This window comes from Spermophilus citellus (assembly GCF_964194105.1).
Source record: "Spermophilus citellus genome assembly, chromosome: 9".
Taxonomy (NCBI): Eukaryota; Metazoa; Chordata; class Mammalia; order Rodentia; family Sciuridae; genus Spermophilus; species Spermophilus citellus.
Genome location: NC_138191.1, coordinates 96988319 through 97014601, shown reverse-complemented (window position 1 = coordinate 97014601; position 26283 = coordinate 96988319). Strand labels below are relative to the sequence as shown.

Below are 26283 nucleotides of genomic sequence, written 5' to 3'. Positions count from 1 at the left end.
TTGAAGGGTCTTTTTATCCCCCACTTCCTAAATAAAGTTAATTAATAAAATTAATACCTACTGGACCCTGGAGCCAAAGCTGACACCTTTTGGTGCTAGCTTTCCTGTCCTCCTTCAGTTGGTAGAGTGCCTGCCTCTCATGCATAAGGCCCTGGGTTCAATCCCCAGCACCATTCTTACTAACAGAGAGTATTTAGGTATATAAATGCCAGAGACGAATAGCTAAAGCTTTGTGAACGAATACCGTAGGGATTATGTAATACCGGAACAGGCTTAGTCAGACCACTTTTTCTTTCTTGATGTGCATTTTTTGGTGGGGGTGGGGAGACCAGGGATTGAACTCAGAGGCACTGGACCACTGAGCCACATCCCCAACCGTGTTTTGTATTTTATTTAGAGACAGGGTCTCACTGAGTAGCTTAGTACCTCTCTTTTGCTGAGGCTGGCTTTCAACTCTCGATCCTCCTGCCTCAGCCTCCCAGGCTGCTTGGATTACAGATGTGCACCACCATGCCTGGCCCTCTAGATGTGTTTTTAAACACTCTCCAACTCTTAGCCTCTCTGAGTCATGCTTGCTCTGGCTGTGAGGCCTTGACCATGCAGTTCCCTCCACTTTGCCTGGCTGACAGCTCACTGTCTTTCTGATTGCAGCATAGACATCAGTTCCTCATGGAAGCCTCGTGACCTCTCTATACAGAATAAGCTGCCACTTCTCCATACTCCTATGTCCCTACGCATCCTGTCTCTCTACTTAATATACTAAATGGCAATTTTCTGTTTACTTGTCTTTCCTGCGCTAGACTATGACTTCCCTGAGAGCAGAGAGTTTTACCTGACTCTCTTCTCCCAGTGCTAAGAGGAGTTGCAGGCCCTTAACTGCTGATGGCCCCAGAGATGTCACTGCCTGGGAGGTCCAGATCCAAAACCTCTGGGAAGGGACTTTGCCTCTGCAAAGAGTGGGAAACCACCTTTCACTAGTAAAAGAACCATTTATATTGTTAAAAGAATAATTAACATTAGAGGTTATTAATTTGCAATAGATCTTTTAGTGGGGAAGGTTTAAGTGTGGATCTTTTTAAGTATTTGTTTTAAAAAATTAATCAAAGGAAGGGGCTGCAAGTGTAGCTCAACACTAGAGCGCTTGTGAGGCACTGGGTTCAATCCTCAGCACCACATAAAAATAAAGTAAAGGCATTGTCTCCATCTATAAATTATATATATATATATATATATATATATATATATATATATATATATATATATAATTAATCAAAGGGAGAATTTAAAATCCATGAATCTCTCAAAAACTAAGGCAAAGAATCTGAAACAATAAGAATGAGAACAGACCTTTGTATACCTGGCTGGGAATTTTCCACTTTATTGACGGGAAAGCAAATACCTTCTGCCACAGCACCTTCCTCTTGCCTGGAGTTGGCTGCTCTGACTCTGTACCTTTGTCCAGCTCCGCCCAGTGTCATCTGGCTGCAGCCTCTGGGTCCATCAGCCTCAGAGCCAATTCTGGCTGTGCCGAGATGGGGCTGCTCCGGCCAGGCCTATGGCTAAAGAAATTATGGATACTCTTATTGGTGATTGTAGAGGTGGCCATGGGCAAAGTGTTAATGACACTGTTCCCAGAAAGAGCCACGCAGAATATCTTGGCCATGGGCCAGAAGACTGGTATGACCAGAAACCCCCAATTCTCCCCTGACAACTGGGTCCCGACCTTCTTCAGCATCCAGTATTTCTGGTTCGTCTTGAAGGTCCGTTGGCAGCGACTGGAGGACAAGGCTGAGCTGGGGGGTCTAGCCCCAAACTGCCCTGTGATCCGCCTCTCGGGAGAGAAGTGCAATATTTGGGACTTCATACAAGGTCAGGAGGCTGCTGTGTGCTAGGGCGCTTGAAAGTCTGGTGGGCGGGGACAGAGAGAGGTTGAAAGGTGCTGAACTCTCCCACTCCAGCTGCTCCTTCTGGGGCTTCTTGTCTTCATCCCGCTCAGGAAGTGAGGGACTCCCTTGAGTTCTGTTGCTCTGAGTGGCATCACAATCTTCCCTGGCACCCCAGTCACAAGCCAGGCCTTCTGTCCCACTCTGGCCTCTCAGTCCTTGAATGCTCTTCTTACCGTGTTGTCGGTTCTGCCTGGGTTGCCCTCTGTCCACCTCTACCTGGTGAAATCCTCTTCATCCTTCACACTTCCACTCAATGGCACTTCCTGCAAGCAGCCAACCCCCACTTTCCCAAAACAGATTACCCGCTCCCTGAGGCTCTGAAGGTATGACCTTGGCCTGCAGGACTGAGGTGGCTTCCTAGAGGGGGTGGCTTTGGAACTTGGCCTTGAAGAATGAGGAAGATTTTTGTAGCTTGAGAAGGGAGGACTGTTTTAAGCCGAGGGAAGGGCAATAATTTCTTTCTTTCTTTTGTTTGTTCATGATTTTAAACCAGAGTGCACAAATGACCTTGATTTATTCGAAAACATTTATCAAACTAGCATTGATTACAAGAGCAGTGTAACAACTAATTTTATTGTGTGTCTACTATGTGCCAGACACTATACAAGAATAGGCCACTCTTCTGAATGCCAATTATCCAAAGATCAGTTTCAAAGATCAGTTTCCTGAAAACCAGATTGCCTCAGGGCCAATTCATAGAATTGAGTTCCATGATTTTTTAAAAATATATATATTTTTAGTTATCAATAGACCTTTATTTTACTTATTTATTTATATGCAGTGCTGAGGATTGAACCCAGTGCCTCACCTGTGCTAGGCAAGTGCTCCACCACTGAGCCACAACCCCAGTCCAAGTTGCATCATTTAAATGTATACTTTCAGTTAGAAAGTATTGAACTTTGTCAGCCAGGCACGGTGGTGCATGCCTGTAATCCCAGGGGCTTGGGAAGCTAAAACAGGAGAATCGTGAGTTCAGAGCCAGCTTCAGCAAAAGCAAGGTGCTAAGCAACTCAGTGAGACCCTGTCTCTAAATAAAATACAAAATAGGGCTGGGGATGTGGCTCAGTGGTCGAGTGCCCCTGAGTTCAATCCCCAGTACCAAAAAACAAAAAAAAAAAACAAAAAAAAAGGAAAAAAGGAAAAAATAAAGTATCTAACTTTGTCACAGGTCCCTGCTGCTGCAGCTGAGACTGAAAAATAAGGAGACTGAGAGGCACAAAAACAAAAATAAAAACCCTTTATTTATAAAATAGAGTTGACCTTCAGCACAATGATCCAGAGTCCCCTGAAATAATATGTTCTAGCCATATAGAAATAAACACTGCTGGCTTCTATCCTAGAAAAACCTCATAATCCAGACCAGTGAGAAAGGGAAGCAGAGATTCTGGGGAAGGGGCCCTCTCGTGGATGGGGTAAGGAGATGGTCAAGGGAAGGCTGTCTGGAAAAAAAATGGTGAGCATTATCATCTCAGGATGTAAAGTCTTGGTGCAGTTGAGGAAAAGGGGCTTGGGGAGCAGGGCAGGACAGATGGGAGGAACAGAAGAGGTCCAAGAGGTAGAGGAGCACCTTTCAGTTTGGCAGAAATGGGGTGCAAGAAGCAGGAAGGGGCTGGGTATGTTGGTGCACCCCTGTAATCCCAGCTACTCAGGAGGCTGAGACAGGAGGATTATAAATTCAAGGCCAGACTGTGCCAATTAGTGAAAACCTGTCTCAAAATGAAATAAAAACTAAAAAATGCTCAGTGGTAGAGCAGCCCTGGGTTTAATCCCCAGTAATACAAAAAAAAAAAAAAAAAAAAGAAGAAGAAGAAGAAAAGAAGGGATGAAAAATTAAACAGAAACCATCATTAGGGGCCAGAGCTTGGAGGGCCTCATGTGTCTTATCTTCAGATAGATGTTATCCTGAGGGTGTTGGTGAGTTCTGAGAGTAAACATGATCAGTTCTGCTTATTAGAAAGACATCCTGTAACTTCTTTAGACTACTACCAGGCCATTAAAATGCTCTGTTGTATGCTTTAGGTATAAACTCTGAACTCATTTTAGAGCCACAGATTTGGGAGAACTGGAAGATTCTTTATAATTCAACTAAAGCAACTCCTTCATTTTTTCAGATGCAAAGGGCCAGAGAGGTAAATGACTTGTTTAGAGTCACACGGCAAGTTCTTGGCAGAGCCAGAACTAGCTGGTATATTTTCTGTTAATGAATAAGACAAAAGGGCATCAGAGAAATTCTCAGCCATCTCCCATCCTCTGCACACCCATGCACAAGCACACATATACACAATTCACACACACACACACACACACAGAGAGAGAGAGAGAGAGAGAGAGAGAGAGAGAGAGAGAGAGAGAGAGTAAACCTCAAATAACTGACATGTTGTGGCAGAAGGCAAGTAATGGATGATTTGTTTTCTGGGCATCTGAGAGTTTAGATGAAACTGGCTTTATTTCATCTCCTGTTTAAAATTCTCCAAAATATACAAATGTACTTGAAGAGTCTCCTAGTAAGGACAAATGGGATTTCTCTGCCGAGAGAGCCTGATGTGGGGGCTAATTTACTGGCCCAGCAATCATGAGAGTGGGCCCAAGTCCAGTTCTACTATGGAGCAGTTTTCCCCGTTGAACTTGACCATCCTTTCCTGATATTCTTAAAATGGCATTCTCTGTACTGGGGCCTGCGGTCATGGGCAGAGGCCCAGCCCTAAACACAGCCACGCTCTGATACCCATCCTTCCTTTCTTGGCTATCAGGAAAGCAGGGAACTAAGTTTAAACTTTGCCCTCAATACTGGCCACTGTACCCAACCACTATAAATAATTAAACAAATGGCTCTGTTCCTTCCAGGGTCCTGATGAGCGGGTGTTGAATATTTTGCCAATTAAAAAAAAAAAATCCAGACAGCTAATATTTAGAGCCAGCCCTGACCCTAAGTCACTTTTCTTATCTGAAGAGTGACTCCCTGGGATCATTGGAGTCCAATGACCGCTCAGAGCCTCCCTGCTAATGCCTGGGCCTCCCTGTCATGTGGGTGAGGAGTCACCATGCAATCAACCAGGAGGACTGAGGCCCACTTCATGCCTCCTGGGACCTCCTATGAGGAAATCCTGTGAGTCAAAGACGAGGAAAACTTTGTATCTTCAGAGAAACTGACCTACCTTCTCCTCATACTGTAGACTGAAAAATTAGAAATAAAAAACTAATTGGGGGCTGGAGTTGTAGCTCAGTGGTAGAGCACTTCCTAGCATGTGAGAGGCACTGGGTTCTACTCTCAGCACCGCATATAAAGAAATAAATAAAGTTAAAAAAATAATGATTGGGTTTCTCCTTTTACTTGGCTACCAAGAGACTCAGAGTCATTTATATAGCTCAGTCACAATAAATGCACAGGACCTTTGAGCCTGCTAATTTGTCCATTTTTCCCTCCTGTTTTATGCCTTCCAGAAAACCATGTTTTTTTTCCTTTAGTTTCTACTTAATATTTTATTATATATGCAAAATGCTTCAAATCCTTTGCAGAACAAGGGGGGTGTGTAACTGACCAAATAAACCCAAGCAGGTTAGGATGCCCTCTGTCTCCATCCATCAGCAAGCCAGGTCAATTCCACTTTCCCCCCTTCACCTTGGCCTACACACCAGCCCTGGTTCCTACTGTCTCTCAAGTGGACTTCCTCGAGGTCCCCTAACTGCTTCTTCCCCACTTCCATTGTCACTCTCAGTCCTTTCTCCACAGAGTAGCCAGTGATATTCAAGTGTGAATCTGATCACTACACAGATCTACTGAAGCGGTCAGGACTCTGGCTTGCAAGCAACAGAAACTCACTCTGGTTTTACTGGTCACATCCACATCCACCCATCAAGGAACCTATTGGAAAGATGTTGGGGTCTCCCCGGAATCAATAACAGCTGGAGCCCTGAGTATAGGCTGCTTTCAGCATCAACTGTCACACCAGGATCCAGCTGTCACTATGGTTGCTGGGCAAACCCACCACTATCCCTGACAGAAGCATCACCATTGGGCTATGAATGAATTCTGCCATCTCAAGACTCTAACATCAGTGATCTATGTGGGAGGATCTAATCCACTCACTGGGGGTTGGGAGGGTCACTGCCTGCACCCTGGCTGCTGGGGGCAAAGAGTAGAACTGTCCTCTCTGTCTTCCACAGAGCAAGGCTTGGCACAGCCGCCCATCAATAGTACACAAAATAGAGAATTTCAAGTAGAAAGGAGGTTTGGGGCTGGACAGCCAAAGCTGCAATAATATCCACAACATTTGCAAAATATCTCTGTGTCTTCCTATTGTACCCAGAGTAAAATTCAGATTTTGCACCAAGGCCCCTAAGACTCTCCTGCTCTAGCCCACACTAAACTCCCTAATCACCTCCTCTTATTGCTCCCTGCCTGGTACCAGCCAGTGATCTTGTGGATCTTGAACAAACTAAGCCCTCTCTCCCTCCAGGGAAGCTTTGCACATTGAGTAGCTGAGCCTGGAATGCTCTTCTCTTTTACCCATGGTTGTTTTTCTTTTGTCCTTTACTTTTCAGGTTCAATGGCAGCTCCTCAGAGGCCTTTCCTCACCCAACTGATTCTGTTAAGTCTCATTCATAACACTGAGCACAATTTGAAATGACTTCATTTCTGTATTGAACTTGTCTTTTGGCCTGTCTTCCCATTCAATAAAACTCAAACTGTAGAGTTTGAGTAGTAGACGGCAGAGACCTACTAGTCTCACTCTCTCCATCCTTTTTTTTTTAAGAATGATTTTTTTTAAGTTGTTGATGGGTCTTTACTTTATTTATTTATATGTGGTGCTGAGATTCAAACCCAGGGCCTTACGCATGCCAGGCAAGCACTTTACTGCTGAGCCACAACCCAGCCCTGCTAATCTCACTCTCCACTGAACCAACAGTTGGCAGCAGGGCTTAAATAGTATAAATTCTGAATAAATGCTTGTAGATAGGATGTGAGTGTGCTGGAGATTGGGATACAAGTTTGAATGAGGCCCTGCTCTAAGGAGTAACGCATAGCCTGGGGGAAGAGAACACTTAAATAGGCCATGTCATAGTGCAGGATAGCACTTACTCCAAGAGATGTCTGATGAGGCCTTAACAATGTTTCAGCTCCAACCATAACGATCCTCGGGCTTCTCCCCAAAGCTGCCCCAACTCTAGGCTGGGGGAACTCCAGAAGGCCCCCACCCAGAACTAACTTCATGGGCATGGGACCAGTGAATCACACAGGGTCTCACACTCAGAGGCCTCATCCTTGAGATTAACATTCTGTAGTAGCTGCCTTGAAATTCTTAACAAGTTTATCTTGGAACTTGCATTTTGTAAGTGAATCCCAATGGGACAATGGAGGACACACAGCCTTGCTCTTCAGACCTTGCAGCTCAGCTGGGGACATGCTCTCCAGGGCCCACTCTTCCACCCCCACATGTCCCTTCTTCCTGTTCCCAGCCAGTGACTGTTTTACCTTCTAGCCCCAGAGAGAACCACCTGGACACAGCAGGGGAAAGGTCAGGGTCAGGTGTTGGCATCCCCCAATGTCTTTGGGCAGAGCATGTGAAGGGCTGTCCCCATCCTGGCTAGCAGCACCACGTGCAATTTGGCAAGTGATTGGGGTGACTTGGAGGGAGAAACCTCTTATCCCCCTTTCCCCTATGAAAGTGCCTAGCATTCCCCTGACAGGGTGAAATATATTTTGGGTCGGGGTGGTAGGCAGGTAAGAAAGGTCTGACTTGCCTTCCGTGTTCCTGGCCAGGGCACAGTGCCTTGTTCTGGTGTCTGAGGGGAGAGGGCAGCCAGGATGCCACAGCACACATGCACACTGCATTGCAGGCAGCTGGGTGACTTGAGAGCCTGCACTCACCCTATGAATGTCCCTGTTTCTTGCGGGGGAGTGTGATATTAAATAGCAACTAAAAAGCAGCATGCTAGGTCAAGATAGAGATTTTAGAAGAAAAGAAAAATCTTTATTTTAATAAATGTGATGGCACTTCCCTGTACTTTTTGAACAAGAGTCCCTGCATTTTCATTTTGTAGCGGGTTCTACTCCCACCTCTTCATGGCCTCCCCATTTTAGAACTCAGGGAGGAGATAAGAGCAGAGAGCATTTATTGAGCACCTACTATGGACCAGCCACCATTTTAAGCCCTTATCAGTATTTATTTATTTTTCATAACAATCCTATAAAATATGTATGTATTATAATTATGTCTACTTATGGATGAGGAAACCGAGGCACTTTGATTGGAAAGGGCACTAGGACACAATCTTCAAAGTCCAGAAGCCAAAGTGTTCATTGTAACTTCACCACTGACCTGCTGTGTGTTGGTCCTAGAGGTCTATAAACCTCAGATTCTTTGTAAAATGGGGAAATTCTACCTACTTTGCAGTATTATTAATCCCATCACATGAGAGAATGGAGGCCTGTTTGCCTCATAAACTGCATAAAAGAGACTCCCCTGTAATTATTTTAAGCACCATCATCTGCAGGTGGATCACTGATATCACCTAATGTGGACCACCGAGATCACCTAACGTAAACCTCTCATTTTAGAAAGGCGGAAACCAGCTCCATCCCCTGCTAAGTCACACTCTCTAGGGTTAGGCCCCTGCCTGTGCCCGGGACTCATTCTGGAGAGACAATAAAAGTAACAGAATTAAAGGCAGGAGTGAAGATGATGCTTGCCAAAAATAAATCAATAAATTGTGCAGGGCTGGGGATGTGGCTCAAGCGGTAGCTGCTTGCCTGGCATGCGTGCGGCCCGGGTTCGATCCTCAGCACCACATACAAACAAAGATGTTGTGTCCGCCGAAAACTAATAAATAAATAAATAAATATTTTAAAAAATCTCCCTCTCTCTTTCTAAAAAAAATAAATTGTGCAGATTCTTGGCTTATAATGGTTGTTTTTCTATTTTAGGCAACAGACCACTGGTGCTGAATTTTGGAAGTTGCACCTGACCTTCATTTCTTTTCAAATTTGACCAATTCAAGAGACTTATTGAAGACTTTAGTCCCATAGCAGATTTTCTCATCATCTACATTGAAGAAGCACATGCATCAGGTACAGAAAGATGTTTTTGCCTCTTGCTATTCACACCCTCTCTTTTCCCTCTCCCCATACAAGGTTGGAAGTGGGCTGGAGGAAAAGAACTGCTATTCATCAAGCACCCGCCATTTCCCTATCGCTGCCCTGGATTTACCCACCACTCACTTCACGGTTTGCTTTCAACCAGGACACACACACACACACACACACACACACACAAAAAAAAAAAAACAGAAAACCTGGAGAGATGGGGTCTGGCAAGAGAGCATTCTAGCCTTTTAAGATAAATAGGGAAATCAAGGAAGAGCAATTGACTTGAGCACATTTATAAGGAATTTGGACCTGAAATTGGTGAAATGACTGCTATCCAGTTATTTGTAAGTATAGTTATTTGTACAGTCATTAGTAATGACTGCTATACATCCTAAGACAGTTGGACACAATGGCACATGTCTGTAATCCCAGTGACTTGGGAGGCTGAGGTAGAAGTATCATAACTTTAAGACAAACCTCAGCAGTTTAACAAGACTCCCCCACCCCATCTCAAAATGAAAAAATTTAAAGTGCTGGGGATGTAGCTCAGTGGCACAGTGCCCTTGGGTTCCATCCCAGCACTAAAAAGAAAAAGATATATCCTAAGACTCAAAGAGATATGATTCATGTGAGTCAGTAGTTCTCATGCTGTGGTAAGTATCAGAAGCACCTGGAGGGCTGGTTTAAAGCAGACTGCCTTAGACAGGCCTGAGAATGTGTATTTCTTATGAGTGATGCTGATACTGCTGATCTGGGGATCCCAACTGAGAGAACCACTGACATAGGCCAACTCTTTCCTGGGTGAGAATCCTTTCTATAGTCCCTACCTGCCTGTCACCCATCATCATCATTTCATGGGAAATCATCCTTTGTTAGGAAAGTCGAAGATAGTCAGAGATAATTCTTCCTTACAAGAGGCATACATGTCCCTCCAGGAAACATGTATATCGTGGTCTAAACCCCTTACTTTACAAAATGGTCAGACACATCTCTTCTCTGATTTTCATGGGGACTGAACTCATGAATTTGGCCCAAGTCTCAAATCCAAAGATTGGGGAAGGCAGGAAGGCTTGTGTGGCAGAATGGAACAGGTGCCATTTCTTCATCCATCTCCCCACAGAACGGGAGAGATGCTGTCTGATACATTGCTGTCACCCAGAACTCAGTATATCCCATGTCACAGTCAGAGCTCTGTAAAAACAGGATGGATGATGTATAGGCCAGTTAGCCTTGCTGGCTTGTCCATGGTCTTGTAAGCACAGAGATTATTCTGATTAATTTTCAGCCGAGGTGACCCAGTAGTACTTTCTCCCAATGTGGTCCCCAGATCTTTAGTGACAGAACCACTTGCTTACTGAAAATGTATATTCCAGGGCCCTAGCTGAAGCCTACCACATAGTGACATAAATATACACAAAAGCTTAAAAGCTGCTTTCAACTTATACTGTGCTCTTTTAACTGGCAGCATCTGTCCTTACCTGGTGATTTTGAAGCAATTTAAAATATTATAATAGGATAATGTTATGATAGGTTCATTATACTGTTCTTTCTTACATATATTTGAAATTTTCCATAATAAAATTTGTTTTAAAACAGCCCAGGGGACAGGAGAGCAAAAATGAGCACAAAGTATCTCTTTGTGAGATATCCCTTTGTGAGAATAGCAGGCATCAGTTAAAGAAAGAGACCTATGGCAGAGAAACTGGCATCTGTGGTCTCCAAGGCTGAGAAGAGACAATGCCTCCACGTCACACAGCTGGAGTTCAGCCAAGCCTAGTTTGATTTAGCCTTCCTGGGGAGGCACTTCTCAAACTTTACTGTGTGCTCAGATCACTTAGGCGTCTTATTGAAATGCAGATTCTGGCTCCAGAGGGTTGGCATGGGGCCAGGTAAGGGCAAAGCTACTAGTCCAGGGACCATACTTTGAGTCACAAGGTCCTGGAGGATCCAGTTTTAATCTCCAAAATAGTAAATTGCAAATTGTGACAAGAGGGTTTGGAATATCACCGACATTGTTTCCTGGTCCTGATACCTGTCCCTGACTCATTTTTCCCAGAATCAGACCAGGTAGGTTTAAACCTTTCTGGAAACTAGAGCTATCTACCTCAGCCACCAAGGAAAGGCTTCCTGCCCTGTCCTCACACAGTTTTTCCTCTTCCCCATCTCCTTCTTCCGGGTCCTTGTTTCTATCAACCAGACAGAACTGGGCATAACCTATACCTCAGAAATAAAGCGTAGAGAGCTAGTATCCATCAGACCCAGGAGGTCTGGGCCAGTCTTTAGGGCCCAAATTAGTTGACTTGACTTTCTCTACACACCCCGTTTGTCCAAGTAAAATACAGGGAGGCACAAGGTATAGTGGGAAGGTCCAGACATTGGAGTTTCAGACCTGGGTGTGAGTCCAGCTCCATTATGTGCTGCTCATGGGATTTTGGTCAACTTCCCTTTTGCGTCTGCTTCTCTACCATAAAAATGGGATGATATCATCTGCCTCACGGAATCATTCATTCAACTTTTCTTACTGAGCACTTACAATGTGCCCAGGCCTGCTGGGGCTAGGGAAATAGAGAGAAAAGATGTATATACGGTTCCTTCCTGTAAGGAAGTTACATTTATATTTGGGGAGGAAAGTCGCTGTTCCTCTCATGTTCTCAGCTGTACCATGGGGCTGAGAATCCCTGCTTGGCCTCCCATGGGAGGCAGCTGGGAAGCTCCAAGAGCCCACGGTGGACATGGCTGCCTAAACATGGTGTAAATAGAAACTGGTGTTATTATCATCAAGAAATTTGATGATGAGTAATAATATCTTTGATAATGAGTAATAATATCTCAGGCCAGACATTTGTATCTTGAGGTGAATCTGAAGGGCTGGTTTAACTTGGGAGAAAGATACTGAGTAAGGGGACTTGGGAGCACTAAGGAGGTAATGCAGACTCTGTGGATAGACTTAAGCAACTTATCTCACCTGCAGGGCAACTATTATTGTAAACATGGGCCCGTGGCTTCCAAAGGAACCTATGACTACATTACCTGGATTCCAGGTTCCCCAGAAATGGGGCAAATGGAAGGGCAAGGCTATGAGCAGTTTTTTCAACTTGTGGGCCCATTGTGGCGAGTCTCTAAAGGACAGGGAGAATAATGGGTTGGAAGGCAGTGTGATTAGGAGGCAGGAAAACTGCATAGAAGGGGATGAGAACAAGGGTCACTGCCAGGCTGGCAGCTATACGAGGCTTTGAGCTCACCCTGAGCAGCTTATCTTAGGTTGTCAATAGAGCTAAAGCAACATCAGCTGCAGTAGCAGAAGTCACAGTGCCTAATCCAAGAAAGAGAAGGCTCCACTCTGCTCACACTGAGGTGGAGTTAGCTACTGTAACAAAAAGAGAGCAAAGGTCAGAGACAGCCTGGGGGTGGGGGCTCCATTTACCTGGAGCCAAGAGCTGGAGGAAGACTAGAGGGATTGGCAGAGGCTGGGTCACTGAAGGCCTCATGGACCATACTGAGGAGGCTGGGATCTATCTGGATGGTGTTAGGAAGGCACCAAAAGATTTGAGGAGGAGAGTGACATGGTCAGATTTGCATTTTAGAAAGAACATTTTGATTATGAATAATCAGGAGAGGAAAGTTTTCTAAACTCTAGTGTAATAGTTTTTTGTTTTGTTTTTTTTTTATTTGTTCTTTTTAGTTATACATGACAGTAGAGTGTATTTCGACTGGAACACACATGGAGTATCACTTCCCATCCTTGTGGTTGTACAAGATGTGGAGTTAAACGGGTCATGTATTCACATATGAACATAGGAAAACTATGTCTGCTTCATTCTACTGTCTTTCCCATTCCCATCCCCCCTCCCCACCCTTTGTTTCCTTTTGTCTAATCCAATGAACTTTTATTCTCCCCCCCACCTCCTTATTGTGTGTCAGTCTTTACATATCAGAGAGAACATTTGGCCTTTGGTTTTTGGGATTAGCTAATTTCACTTAGCATGATAGTCTTCAGTTCCATCCATTTACCAGCAAATGCCATCATTTCATTCTTCTTTATGGCAAAGTAATATTCCATTGTGTATATATACCACATTTTCTTTATCCATTCATCTGTTGAAGGGCACCTAGGTTGGTTCCATAGTTTAGCTATTGTGAATTGCACTGCTATAAAAATGGATGTGGCTGCATCTCTATAGTATGTGGATTTTAAGTCCTTTGGGCATAACCCAAGGAATGGGTTAACTGGGTCAAATGGTGGTTCCAGTCCAGGTTTTCTGAGGAATCTTCATACTGCTTCCAGAGTGGTTGCACCAATTTGCAGTCCCACCAGCAATGTGTGAATGTACCTTTTTCCCCACATCCTCGTCAACATTGTTATTTGTATTCCTGATGATTGCTATTCTGACTAGAGTGAGATAAAATATCAGCATAGTTTTAATTTAGAGCAGTAGTTTTTTAAACTAGTTATAATGCACTAGTGCATTCAAATCATCTGAAAGTCTGTTAAAACCCACATGGCTGGGTCCCACCACTGGTTGGTCTAGGGTGGGGCCTGAGAATCTGCATTACTAACAGGCTCTCAGGTGCTGCTGCTGTAGCTGGTCTAGAGCCCACACACTTAGATAACCACAGTTCCAGACCACTGCCTCTCAAAGTGTGGTCCAGGCACCTTGCATTCTGGGAGCAGGTTAGACTCTCAGTCATACCTTAGACAGGATGAATCAGAATTTCCCTGTAACAAAGCCTCTGAGTGACATATATGCTTACTAAAGATCAAGAAGCCGCTCTCTATTGATTGGACTATCTACATTGAAGAGATGAAGCCTGGAAGCCAGGAGTCGGGGCTTCAGTTTTGAGTCAATCAGTAACTGTCTATATAACCTGGCAGATAGACCTATAAGAGGAAACTGGACCAAATCATGGCCAAGGGCTCCTCTACCTGGGACCTTCTGTTAAAAGTGGTATTTAGCCTGAGGAATTGGGTGCCCTGTTTGTACAGCTTGAGTGCCTAATCTTTCTTTTCCAGATGGCTGGGCTTTTAAGAATAATGTGGACATCAAGATTCATCAGAACCTCCAGGACCGCCTGTGGGCAGCCCACATGCTGCTGGCCAAGAGTCCCAAGTGCCCTGTGGTGGTGGACACCATGCAGAACCAGAGCAGCCAGCTCTACGCAGCCCTGCCCGAGAGGCTCTATGTACTCCAGGAGGGCAGAATCCTCTACAAGGTGGTGACCCAGGGGCAGGAGGCCCAGGGAGGGCCAAGAAGGTCCAGGAAAGACAAAGGCAAAAAGAGGGCTTTGTATCAGGGAGACTCTAGATTCAAATCACTGCTAGTCATGTGACCATGGGCAAATTCTTTCACTTTTTGGAGCTTCAGTTCCCTCTTCTGCAAAATGAACAGACTGGTCCCCACCTCACCAGGGAGGAAATGATGCCCAGGAAAGCCCTGGATTTTATTTATTTATTTATTTATTTATTTATTTATTTATTTATTGGCACTAGGGATTGAACTCAGGGAGCACTTAACCCCTGAGCCACATCCCCAGCCCTTTTCTTGTATTTTGTTTAGAGACAGGGTCTCACTGAGTTGCTTAGGGCCTCGCTAAATTGCTGAGGCTGGCTTGCAATCCTCCTGCTTCAGCCTCCTAAACTGCTGGGATTAAAAGTATGCAACACTGCACTGGGCAAGCCCTGGCATTTGGACCATAACTGCATCCTACTAGCTGCCTTCTGAACCCAGATGACTGGCCCAACCCTGATTTTCAACTGGGAGATAAATAGAAGATGTTTCCGTTTTATTTTGATGCTCAGAGAGGGGAACTGACTTACCCAAGGTTACTAGGCAAGGCTTTGATTTCAATTGCCCCCATGAGAGGCAGCAGGATAGGGAGGGCTGAAGCTGCTCATCACTGAGGCAGGCCTGGCTCTGGAGGGGATGTAGGAACCTAAAGAGAGCCGACTCTATGGGTAGGAGCTGGAAATGTTGAAGCAGGGATGCAACCAGAGAACTGAGTCCAGGCTTCCTGGTGATGGTTTTCCCCTCATGGTCTCCAGCCTTACTAGGGAACAGGAGCTAACACATAGGCACAGCCTCTGGCTCCTTGGACAGTGTTGGTCTCTGAGAGGAGGAAATAAGTTTAGAGCTGCTGAAAGGATTTGCAGCCTTGGATAACTGATGATATCCAACTACTTGGATGCTATTCTGCTCATGGCCCTACTTATACAGGTGAAATAAGCAACATCTTTTTTTTTAATATTTATTTTTTAGTTCTCGGCGGACACAACATCTTTGTTGGTATGTGGTGCTGAGGATCGAACCCGGGCCGCACGCATGCCAGGCGAGCGCGCTACCGCTTGAGCCACATCCCCAGCCCAATAAGCAACATCTTGTACATGGAATCCCAATGTTCTAAGGGTCACAATACAAGGATGCAGGTCCCTCTTCCTTGCCCCTTCCCTGAGACATGGTTCTAAGATCCTGGGCACAAAGTCCCTACCCTGGATTAGGCCCTGTGCAAATCCTGGAAACACAAAAATGAATTGAATGATCCCTGCCTTACTTCAAGGTGCCCACAGTCTGGGAAGACCCAAATAAGAGTAGTAATACAGGGGCTGAGGCTGTGGCTCAGTGGTAGAGGGCTTGCCTAGCATATGTGAGGCACTGGGTTCAATTCTCCGCACCACATATAAATAAATGAATAAAATAAAGGTCCATACATCTAAAAAATATTCAAAAAAAAAAAAAAAAAGAGTAGTAATACAATGTCCTGAATGCTGAGATTCCACAGCAGAGACCAGCAACCTTTTCTGTAAAGGTCAATATTTTTTACTTTGTGGACCAGATAACCCTGAATCCCCAGCAATCCAGTTTTGCAGTTATAGCAAAGAAGCAGCCACAGACCATCTGTAAGTGAAGAATGTGTGTTATCAGAAATGACTTGGCTCTCAAACAGCAGGTTTTCCAACCCTGAGGAAGGGTGGATATTTCAGAGGATGTGGCAAGTATGGGCCTTAAAGCATAAGCAGTCTGTTGGATAAGGTGAAGCATGCCTGTAATCCCAGTGACTAGGGAGGCTGAGGCAGGAGAATCGTGAGTTCAAAGCCAGCCTCAGCAACTTAGCAAGCACCTGTCTCAAAATTAAAAATAAATAAAATAAGAGGGCTGAGATGTGGCTCAGTGGTTAAGTACTGTGGGTTTAATTCCAAGTAGCCAAAAAAAAAAAAAATGCATAAGCAGTCAGTCAAGTAAGCACAGGGAGTGAAGGTCATTGCAAATATAGGAACAGGTGGCAAAGGCCCTGAGGTATATAGGGTAGGTGTGAATAGGGAATTGGAGGCACTTGGGTTACAGGGTCTGATCCTGGATCAAGGAGTTCAGCTTTCATCTTAGGGCAAAGAAGAGCCATATGAAGATTTTGAGTAGGAGACAGGCATGATCAGATCGGTTCTTTAGAAAGATCATTGGCTGTTGGATGCAGTGGCACATGCCTATAACCCCAGTGACTCTGGAGGCTGAGACAGGAGATTGCAAGTTCAAGGCCAGCCTCAGCAACTTAGTAAGGCCCTAAACAACTAGTAAGAGACCCTGTCTCAGAATAAAAAATAAAAAGGGCTGGGGATATGACTCAGTGGCAAAGCACCCCTGGTTTCATTCAATCCCCAGTACCAACAAAGGAAGGGAGACCATTGACTACTGGGTGAAGAATGGACTGGAGGGAGCAGGATAGTTGGGAGGTGTGGTGGCTGCCAGGACTAGGGAGTGCAGAGGGCATCTCTAGGGCAGGGGGACTGGAGGAGCAGAGGTGTTTTTGATGCAGAATGAGTGGAGCTTCTGTGGGGACTGAAGAGGAAAGGAAGGTCTAAAGGTCTGAAGGTCTAATGAGGGAAGAAAAGTTTATTTAAAACTAAAAAAAAAAAAAAAAAAAAAAAAAAAAAGATCCTTTTCTCCTCCTAAAACTCGGTAACTTTGCCTCTAGTTTTTTTCTATCTCAGTCCAGTCTTCTCATTAAATGTTGGTGCCACGCCACCTACTTTCCCTGGATGATCTGATCCACCTCATTGTTGCGCAAATCTGCCATTGGCCACACTGTACTGATAACACCACCATAGATCTTAGTCCAGATCTACAACCAAGCTCCAGACCTACATATTCCTTGCAGGTTGGAAATCTGGGAATGCCTGATTCATTTCTCTTGCAGGGTAAACCTGGCCCTTGGAACTACCATCCAGAGGAAGTTCGTGCTCTTCTGGAAAAGCTCCGCAGTTAACGTGGACAGATTCTCCAGCTCTGTCCAGGTGATCCACAAAAGGACTCCTCAGGCTTGGCCCTCCCCTCAGCCCAGCTGACTTTCACCTTTGACCTGTGTTCCCAGCTGAACTACTAGCTCAAAATTAATTTTTCAAATTTAAGCAAACAACTACTACTAGAGAGGGCAGGTCACAGCACCCAATCAGGACAAATTGTTTCCTTTTTTTTTTTTTTCCCAGTACTAGGAATTGAACCCAGGGTTGCTCTACCACTGAGCCACATCCCAAGCCCTTTTTGTTTTTTATTTTATTTCTCACTAAATTGCCCAGGCTGGCTTCTAGCTTTTGAGCTTCCTGCCTCAGCCTCCCAAGTCTCTGAGGTTATAGGCGTGTGCCATTGTGCCCAGCACAAATTTTTATAAACTGAAGTAACACCTGAGCTGTTCAGGCAAGTGAATTGTTAACATGCAACTCCACCCTGCTCCCTCAGTGGAAACCATATTCTTCGCACAATGTCTTCTAGTGAAATGGCAGTCGCCCTCCACTGGCTTACTCCTGAAGTGTGGCGTCTCCCTTGCTGCTCTAATACCAAGTGTTCAATATGGTACCCCTTCTGTGAGGCAAGTCCATTTGGCCAAACCTGCCATTCATAGGACTGATCATTTAAGACACCAAATTGGCTTTTGGAACAAAGAATTCCACTTGTTAGGGAGAGATGAGGAATTGGAAGAGGAGGGCATGGGAAGAGAAGAAAGGATAACTCGGATAACTCGTTCCTTGACAAAAGATTTAAATCAGTCAGTGGTGGTGATGAGTGAGTTTCCATGGTAACCATCTCCAATTCTGCCAGGAAAAGGAGAGTTTTCACTTTACCATCTTTGAATATATTTCACAGAAATCTGGCTCTCTGTTCTCTGGTATATTCCACGATTTTCACTTATCAAGGAGTGATAAGGAGGATTTTTGGCTTCCCAAAAGCATTATGATCATGACCAAAGCAGACAATAAGCACTAGCAAAAGCTATCATTCAGCTACATAGAAGCTCATAATTGAAATTGTTTCCCCAAGATCTTCACTAGTCTCTAAATGGTCATTTGTGTTAGATCACATCAGACTAATGGATAACCTTTAGAATTCATCTGGTTTTTTTAAAAATATTTTTTAGTTGTCAATGGACCATTTTTTATTTATTCATTTATACATGGTGCCGAGAATTGAACCAAGTGCCTCACACCTGCTAGGCAAGTACTCTACCACTGAGCCACAACCCAGCCCTAGAATTCATCTGTTTTAACTCTGCTTCTTTTCATATTTGTTTATGATGGCCACAGCCTAAAGTACCCACAGCTGTGACTTGATTTTAAAAAAAATGTTCTAAGATGCAGCAAGCTAATACAGAACAATTAAAATATATCAAGCTATTTTGGATGGCTTCAGTGTGATCTTTATATTTTCTTTTCCAATTTCGGTCAGCCTGAACTATCTTTTATTATAACTCAATGTAATCTGATCAGCAAAAATATCATTTGCTGGAGGGGCCCCATTTGGTGGGAAGAATACTCAGTCTTTATGTGTTACATGTCAAATGCATTACTGTCTTATGAAATCCTGCTGGAGGGAAATAATTTTTCACATTGGAATCAAACTTTGGTCACAACATGACAAAAGGATGGACTTGGGGGTGCATTTTGCCAGCATGAGAACACGTTCTCTGTGGCTCTGCCTTAGTTGCTACCATGTTAATTTTTTTAAAATGTTCTTTTTTAAAAAATTTTTTAGTTGTCAATAGACCTTCAGTTATTTATTTATTTTTTTAATGTGGTGCTGAGAATTGAACCCAGTGCCTTGTACATGCTAGGCAAGCACTTTACCACTGAACCACAAATCCAATCCCATGATAATTTTTTTTTAGTGGGGGGTAGATACTGGGGATTGAACTCAGGGGTACTCGACCACTGAGCCACATCTCCAGCTCTATTTTTTGTTTTATTTAGAGACAGGGTCTCACTGAGTTGTTTAGCACCTCACTTTTTGCTGAGGCTGGCTTTGAATTTGCAATCCTCCTGTCTCAGCCTCCCAAGCCACTGGGATTATAGGCATGAACCACCCCCCACCCCGCCATGTTAATATTTTTAATTTTTTTTAGTTGTAAATGGACACAACATCTTTATTTTTTTATTATTTTTTTAATGTGTGCTAAGGATAAAACCCAGTGTCTCACATGTACAAGGCAAGTACTTTACTGCTGAGCCACAATTCCAGCCCCTCATATCAATATTTTTTAATCTAGCTATTTCACTTTTGTTTTTCATAGATAGGGTCTGGCTATTATGTTCAGGTTGGCCTCTAATTGGGCTCACACCTCAGTCTCCGGAGTAGCTGGGACTAAAGGCGTGTGTCACTATGCTCACACATTTTATTCCACTAAAAAAGAGTTGTTATTAATCATCTACCAAGCACAGACATTTTAAAATGTGTTCTCATTTAATTTCTCCTATCCTAAAGAGATTATTATCCCCATTTTATAGATGAGGAAATCAAGACTCAGAGAGTTGAGTAACTTGTGAGTTCTCAGAAGTAGTAAATAATCAAGTGGGATCCAACTCCACTTCTGATGTCAAGGCCAGAGTCTTAGCTCTATTTCTGCTAGCTCTCTACTTTGGTTAGGCTGCCTTGGTATCCTGAAGTATAAAATGGGACATCAGTAGTGCCTGCCAGAGAGGACTCATGAGTAAAACACTGTGCCTGGCTTGGAGCAAATGCCACGGGAGTGTTGGGTATTACCAAGAGAATAGTTGTCATTCTGCAACTGCCTTCTTGGGCTGCCTTTTTGGGGGTTGTGGATTGAAAGGAAAGAAGAGACAATGAATAAAAATTCTCCATCCTATCCAGATAACCAGCCAACACAGGCATGAGTTTGTGAAGTTATACTGAGAACAAGTAGCTGTGACATCAATGGGACTGAAACAGAACTGAGCACTGTCCTTGATAAGTGCTAAGTTCCACAGAAGAATCTGGCATAGGAGACAACGTCTTCTGAACCACTTCTCAGATGGTCCTCCACGGCATGTCTATAAATGCATCAGAACCTCCTGGTTTTCAACAAATGATAGGAACTGGAACTGAAGAGTTTTTAGAATGACAAAATACCCCAGGCTTTCCAGTTCAATTATTTTCAATTTAATGCATCAGACATGAATTGAGCACTAATTCAGTGTGTGGAGTAATGCAAAGACAGAGAAGGCACAGCTATTGTCCTCTAGCAGCTTAATCTCCTGGGGGGGGGGGGCACACAGACACCACAGTAACCATTCAAGATGCAATATGATATGTTAGCCTGAGATAAAGGTAAATGTTCGGAGGTCAGAGAGGGGAGAGCAATCCCTCTGAGCTGCGTGAATTCAAGCAAGGCTTTGTGGAGCTAGCAACACTTGCACTGGGTTTATAAGGATGCCTAGTACTTCCATATCTGGGGAAAGCCTGGAAAACACAGGCAGGGAGAAGCATTTCAAATGGAGACAATGACATGGACAAAGGTTGATAAAGAATATTTGCAAAGGCCTGCTTGAAGTTTAGGTTCAATTCTAATTGATGACAGAGAAGAGGATTCTTCTTTAGAAGGGACCTCTTTGAGTCTGGATCACAAAAATAAACCCATTCTGCTTATTAGTATTGTAAAGCACTGGTATGCAAACAAGCTTGTTAATATGTCCTGTCCAAATAGGAGTGTAGTCAACACAACACTATCTGCTTTTTTTTTTTTTTTTTGCAGTACCAGGGATAGAACTCAAGGCCCTGTGCATGCTAGATAAAAGGCTCTACCACTGAGCTACACTCCCATCCCCAGTCTGTCTGCTTTAAAAAAAAATTTTTTTTTTTTTTAGTCGTAGTTGGACACGATACCTTTATTTTATTTATTTATTTATTTTTATGTGGTGCTGAGGATCGAACCCAGGGCCTCACATATGCTAGGCGAGTGCTCTACCGCTAAGCCACAACCCCAGCCCCAGTCCACCTGCTTTTGAAGGGAAGATTTCCTTCTATTTTGCTCTTTCTCTGAGGGTGATACCTTTTGTGGTACTTGCCTTAACATGGGGACTCGCAGCCTATGCTCCATTCGGACACCAAGATATTGCCTCCTATGCCTGGCAGGAGGCCTAGGAAATGAAAGCTCTGACTACCAGAAATTGGCAGCCTCACCCAGAATGGCCGATAACTTTAGCACTTGTCCACCTCCCTGGAGCTGGGCTCACAATACATTCCTGGCCACAGAATATTTTCTTTCATTTATGGTAAACTCAGCCATCAATTCTAAAAGATTGATTATGATATTTTCTCCAGCATTTCTAGATTTGTATTGAGGGATCCAGAGTACCTAATCTGCCTAACACCTTAACTCAGTGGAGTTACCAGCAGTTTCCTTGAGAAGCACATGTGGGTCCCCCATTCCCTAAGGCCTTGCATGCTGATGAACACCAGTCTGTCATTTTGAAGCCAGAAGGATATGTGGGTAGGTTTCAGATTCTTGGGTTTCAGTTCTCTGCCTCAGATTTAAGAACATTGCTAGACGATTTTTTTGGCAGGAGATGCCTGAGGTCGGCCTAATTTACTTCTCCTGGCACTTGTATCACTTTTATTCTGCCAGGAAACCTGACAGATTCTTTCTTTTTACTTGACGTTCAGTAACTCCACCAAGAGAGATTGCAGTGTTGACTTTCCAGGAACAAATATCCTCTTTTAAGCTGGGTGTGGTGTTGTGTACCTATAGTCCCAGTTACTTAGGAGGCGAAAGATCGCTTGAGTGCAAGTTCCAGTTACTTAGGAGGCGAAAGATCGCTTGAGTGCAGAAGTTTAAGGCCCACCTGGAAGACAGCGAGACCCTGTCTCAAAACCAAACAGAAACAAAACAGCAAAATCCTCTCTGGAGCTCAAGATTTATTGTTATATATATTTTTAACTTCAGGGATGTCTTCTTCTGCTGCCTTGAATCTTTCCTGTTGCATTTGTCCTATTCTCTTAGCCCCTATAATCATAGATATGTTGTATTTCCCTCTCTCATAAATATCATCTCTCTATGGCCATTTTTTTCTATCTTTGTTAATTTCTATTTCATGTTGTGATTTTTTTTTTTTTTGCCAGCTGTTCCCTCTAATCCTGATTTTTTTAAGTTGGATTTGATTGTGCCAGATGGTGTTGGTTCTCATCCATTCCTACACTTCCATTCTCTTTTCTGTACTCCAGGAAGCAGGAAGTCTGAAAACTGCATTTCCAGGCTCCCCTGGTGGCTACTTTCTGGTTAAATTCTGCCATTGGGGAGCAATGATGAGATATTAGGAGGTGGCTTGTTGGGTGAAGCCATCATCCCACTTCTGGCTGTGAGGACAGGTGACTATGCACTGTAGGTAGTAGCTTTGGTTTCACCAGCATGGTGGCAGGTGACTTCTATTCAGAAGCAGCAAGGTGGGGTCGGGCTCCAAATTCCTTAATAGGACACCCATAGCACAAGAGTTAACAACAAGAATCAACAAATGGGACTTAATTAAACTTAAAAGTTTTTTCTCAGCAAGAGAAACAATAAGAGAGGTAAATAGGGAGCCTACATCCTGGGAACAAATTTTTACTCCTCACACTTCAGATAGAGCCCTAATATCCAGAGTATACAAAGAACTCAAAAAATTAGACAATAAGATAACAAATAACCCAATCAACAAATGGGCCAAGGACCTGAACAGACACTTCTCAGAGGAGGATATACAATCAATCAACAAGTACATGAAAAAATGCTCACCATCTCTAGCAGTCAGAGAAATGCAAATCAAAACCACCCTAAGATACCATCTCACTCCAGTAAGATTGGCAGCCACTATGAAGTCAAACAACAACAAGTGCTGGCGAGGATGTGGAGAAAAGGGTACACTTGTACATTGCTGGTGGGACTGCAAATTGGTGCGGCCAATTTGGAAAGCAGTTTGGAGATTCCTGGGAAAGCTGGGAATGGAACCACCATTTGACCCTGCTATTGCCCTTCTCGGACTATTCCCTGAAGACCTTAAAAGAGCATGCTACAGGGATACTGCCACATCGATGTTCATAGCAGCACAATTCACAATTGCTAGACTGTGGAACCAACCCAGATGCCCCTCAATAGATGAATGGATAAAAAAATGTGGCATCTATACACAATGGAGTACTATGCAGCAATAAAAAATGTCAAAATCATAGAATTTGCAGGGAAATGGACGGCACTAGAGCAGATTATGCTTAGTGAAGCTAGCCAATCCCTAAAAAACAAATACCAAATGTCTTCTTTGATATAATGAGAGCAAATATGAACAGAGCAGGGAGGAAGAGTGGGAAGAAAAGAGTAACATTAATCAGTGACATGAGATGGGAGGGAAAGGGAGAGATGAGGAAAATTGCATGGAAATGAAGGGAGACCCTCATTGCTATACAAAATTACATATAAGAGGTTGTGAGGGGAATGGGAAAATAAACAAGGAGAGAAATGAATTACAGTAGATGGGGTAGAGAGAGAAGAAGGGAGGAGAGGGGAGGGGGGATAGTAGGGGATAGGAAAGGTAGCAGAATGCAACAATTACTAATAGGGCATTATGTAAAATTGTGGATGTGTAACTGACGTGATTCTGCAATCTGCATTTGGGGTAAAATTGGGGGTTCATAACCCACTTCAATCTAATGTATGAAGTATGATATGTCAAGAGCTTTGTAATGTTGTGAACAACCAATAAAAATTATAAAAAAAAAAAAAAAGAAGAAGCAGCAAGGTGCCTCCGTGGGCCCACAGTACACATGGTTCTGGGCTTCAGCTCTGGGTCACATGCAGTCTGTTTTTCCAGCCTCTTCAATATTTGGTCACCAAGTCCCTTTATGTGTCACTGTCTGCTTGAAACATCTGGACAGAGTTCAGTCTTTCTAATTGAACTTGGAGGGTCACAAATGCCATTGTTGTCATCATGCCTTCATTGCTTTTATGACTTTCACCTCTGAAAAAGTTTTTTTTCTCTTTTATTTCCTTTCTTAACTCTGCAGGCTCATGTTTCACCTTCTGTGTCATCTTTTTTTTCTTTAAATCCTTATATCTCTTCTTGAGCTCTTTTTGAGATTACCATGTATAATTTCTTTTACAACACGTTTTGTATCTTATTTTCCTGGGGCTTTCCCCCCGCCCTCATTCTTTGTTTTACAGTTTCTAACCATAGGCTCTCATGGATATAGTGGTTCTCAAACTTTGGCTACATCAAAATCACCTGGAGGGCTGATGAAACAGAGTCTTGGGTCACACTCCCCAGAGTTTATGATTCAATAGAGCTGGGGGTGGACTGGGAAATCTGCATTTCTTTCTTTCTTTTTCTTTTTTTTAAAGAGAGAGTGAGAGAGGAGAGAGAGAGAGAGAGAGATTGAGAATTTTTAATATTTATTTTTTAGTTCTCGGCAGACACAACATCTTTGTTGGTATGTGGTGCTGAGGATCGAACCCGGGCCGCACGCATGCCAGGCGAGCGCGCTACCGCTTGAGCCACATCCCCAGCCAGCAGCCTTGTTTCTTAAAGGGTGGTTCCTGGAACAGCAGCAGCCGCCTATTCTGAGAGCTTGTCAGAAATGCAGATTTCCGGGCTGGGGATGTGGCTCAAGTGGTAGCGTGCTGGCCTGGCATGCGTGCGGCCCGGGTTCGATCCTCAGCACCACATACCAACAAAGATGTTGTGTCCGCCGAGAACTGAAAAAAAAAACAAAAAAAAAACAAGGCTGCAGTGGATGGTGCTGGTACTCTGCCCAGATGCCCTTTACGAAGCCAGTGTACTCATCTGCCAACTGCTGTGAGCTCTGGCTGCTAATGGCTCACAGATGTTCCTGAGAAGTGTCCTCCAATGACAGGAGCTAGTTTACCCAGAAATACCTGAGTGATTACATCTTCCACCTGAGCATGATTCACAGCCAGTGACTGATGGACAGGGACATACAAATGCCCGGACCCTTGCCTCAAGGTGCAGTAGTATGTGCATGTGGCTCTGTGCCATTCCCACTTCAGAGTGCCTGGGGGATCAGGCTTTGGCTGAAGCCATATCTTGGGTTACCTTTCTCCTTCGCTCTCTCCTGCTTCCCACACGTCCCCAGAGGTTTCTCCAGAGAGCGGCCCCAATAAATCTGACTCAAACTCTGTTTCTAGAACACGTGACGTAAAGCAGTTAACTTCTGAGTCTTTTCTGATTATTAGTTTTCTTTAATGGAGTTTGTTATTTGCTAAACCACAGTGTGGGTAGGATAGGGAGTCATCAGGGCAATCTGCAACTTTAGTTATCCTGAATACCCTCCTAGTAAGTTCCTTTGCAATGCAGCTCACCGAGATCCCTTTCAGTGACATCCTCTCTGCTTTGGCTGCCATCTCACCTTCTGAGATGAGCTGAGTTGTGCCCTTACACTTCTCAAATTCATATGCTGAAGCCCTAACTTACTCTGATAGGACTGTATTTGGAGATGATGCCTATAGAGAGGAAATTAAAAGTAAATAGGTCATAGAGGAGGGGCCCTAATATGATAGAAATAGTATCCTTAAAAAAAGGTGCAATGGCGCACACCTGTAATCCCAGCACCTTGGGAGCCTGAGGCAGGAGGATCGTGAGTTCAAAGCCAATTTCGGCAACTAAGCGAGATTCTGTCTCAAAATAAAACATAAAAAGGCTCAGTGGTTAAGTACCCCAGGGATCAATCACTGGTACAAAAAAAAAGGAGGAGACAATGAAGAGTTCACTCTGTCGCTGCACACACCTGAGAAAGAGGTCATGTGAGCACACAGTGAGATGGTGGCCACCTACAAGGCAGGAAGGGAGGTCAGAAAGTGACCATGCTAGCACCCTGACCTCAGACTTCCAGACTCCAGAACTGTGTTCCCATCAGAATTTGTTGTTTAGCCACCAGGACATGGTACTTGGTAATGGCAGTCGAAGCTGTGCTCTACTTCCAGAAATCTCTTTACTGTGTCTTGCCTGGATTCTTC

General features: G+C 43.9%; 2 protein-coding genes and 1 long non-coding RNA gene across 7 annotated transcripts in view; 2 read left to right on the top strand and 1 right to left on the bottom strand.

Annotated features, from left to right (window-relative positions):
* Positions 1–1359: 1359 nt before the first annotated feature.
* Positions 1360–17286, top strand: DIO1 (iodothyronine deiodinase 1; the record flags this gene model as incomplete). Of its 3 annotated transcripts, none has more annotated exons than XM_081306384.1 (4): positions 1360–1677; positions 8872–9015; positions 14045–14244; positions 17218–17286. In XM_081306384.1, exons 1-4 carry the CDS (start codon positions 1533–1535, stop codon positions 17284–17286), a joined length of 558 nt encoding a protein of 185 aa, XP_081162510.1. In that variant the 5' UTR covers positions 1360–1532. The 3 variants fall into 3 exon arrangements, with proteins under 3 accessions (XP_081162510.1, XP_081162508.1, XP_081162509.1); XM_081306382.1 differs by having other exon boundaries at positions 1360–1869; XM_081306383.1 differs by lacking the exon at positions 8872–9015 and having other exon boundaries at positions 1360–1869.
* IFT25 (intraflagellar transport 25) overlaps positions 1539–26283 on the bottom strand; it is a 62955-nt gene continuing 38210 nt past the window's right edge. The window contains exon 7 of one of the 3 annotated variants that reach the window (XM_081306392.1): positions 1539–1559. In XM_081306392.1, coding sequence (XP_081162518.1) covers positions 1554–1559 — 6 coding nt within the window. In that variant the 3' untranslated portion in view covers positions 1539–1553. Of the gene's footprint in view, positions 1560–24427; positions 24633–26283 lie in introns of those variants that run through there. The other 2 variants (XR_014023543.1, XM_081306386.1) reach the window with 2 other exon arrangements.
* Positions 21232–24247, top strand: LOC308655937. The gene is made up of 3 exons (XR_014023551.1): positions 21232–22074; positions 22115–22727; positions 24053–24247. It is a non-coding gene; the product is annotated as an uncharacterized lncRNA (long non-coding RNA).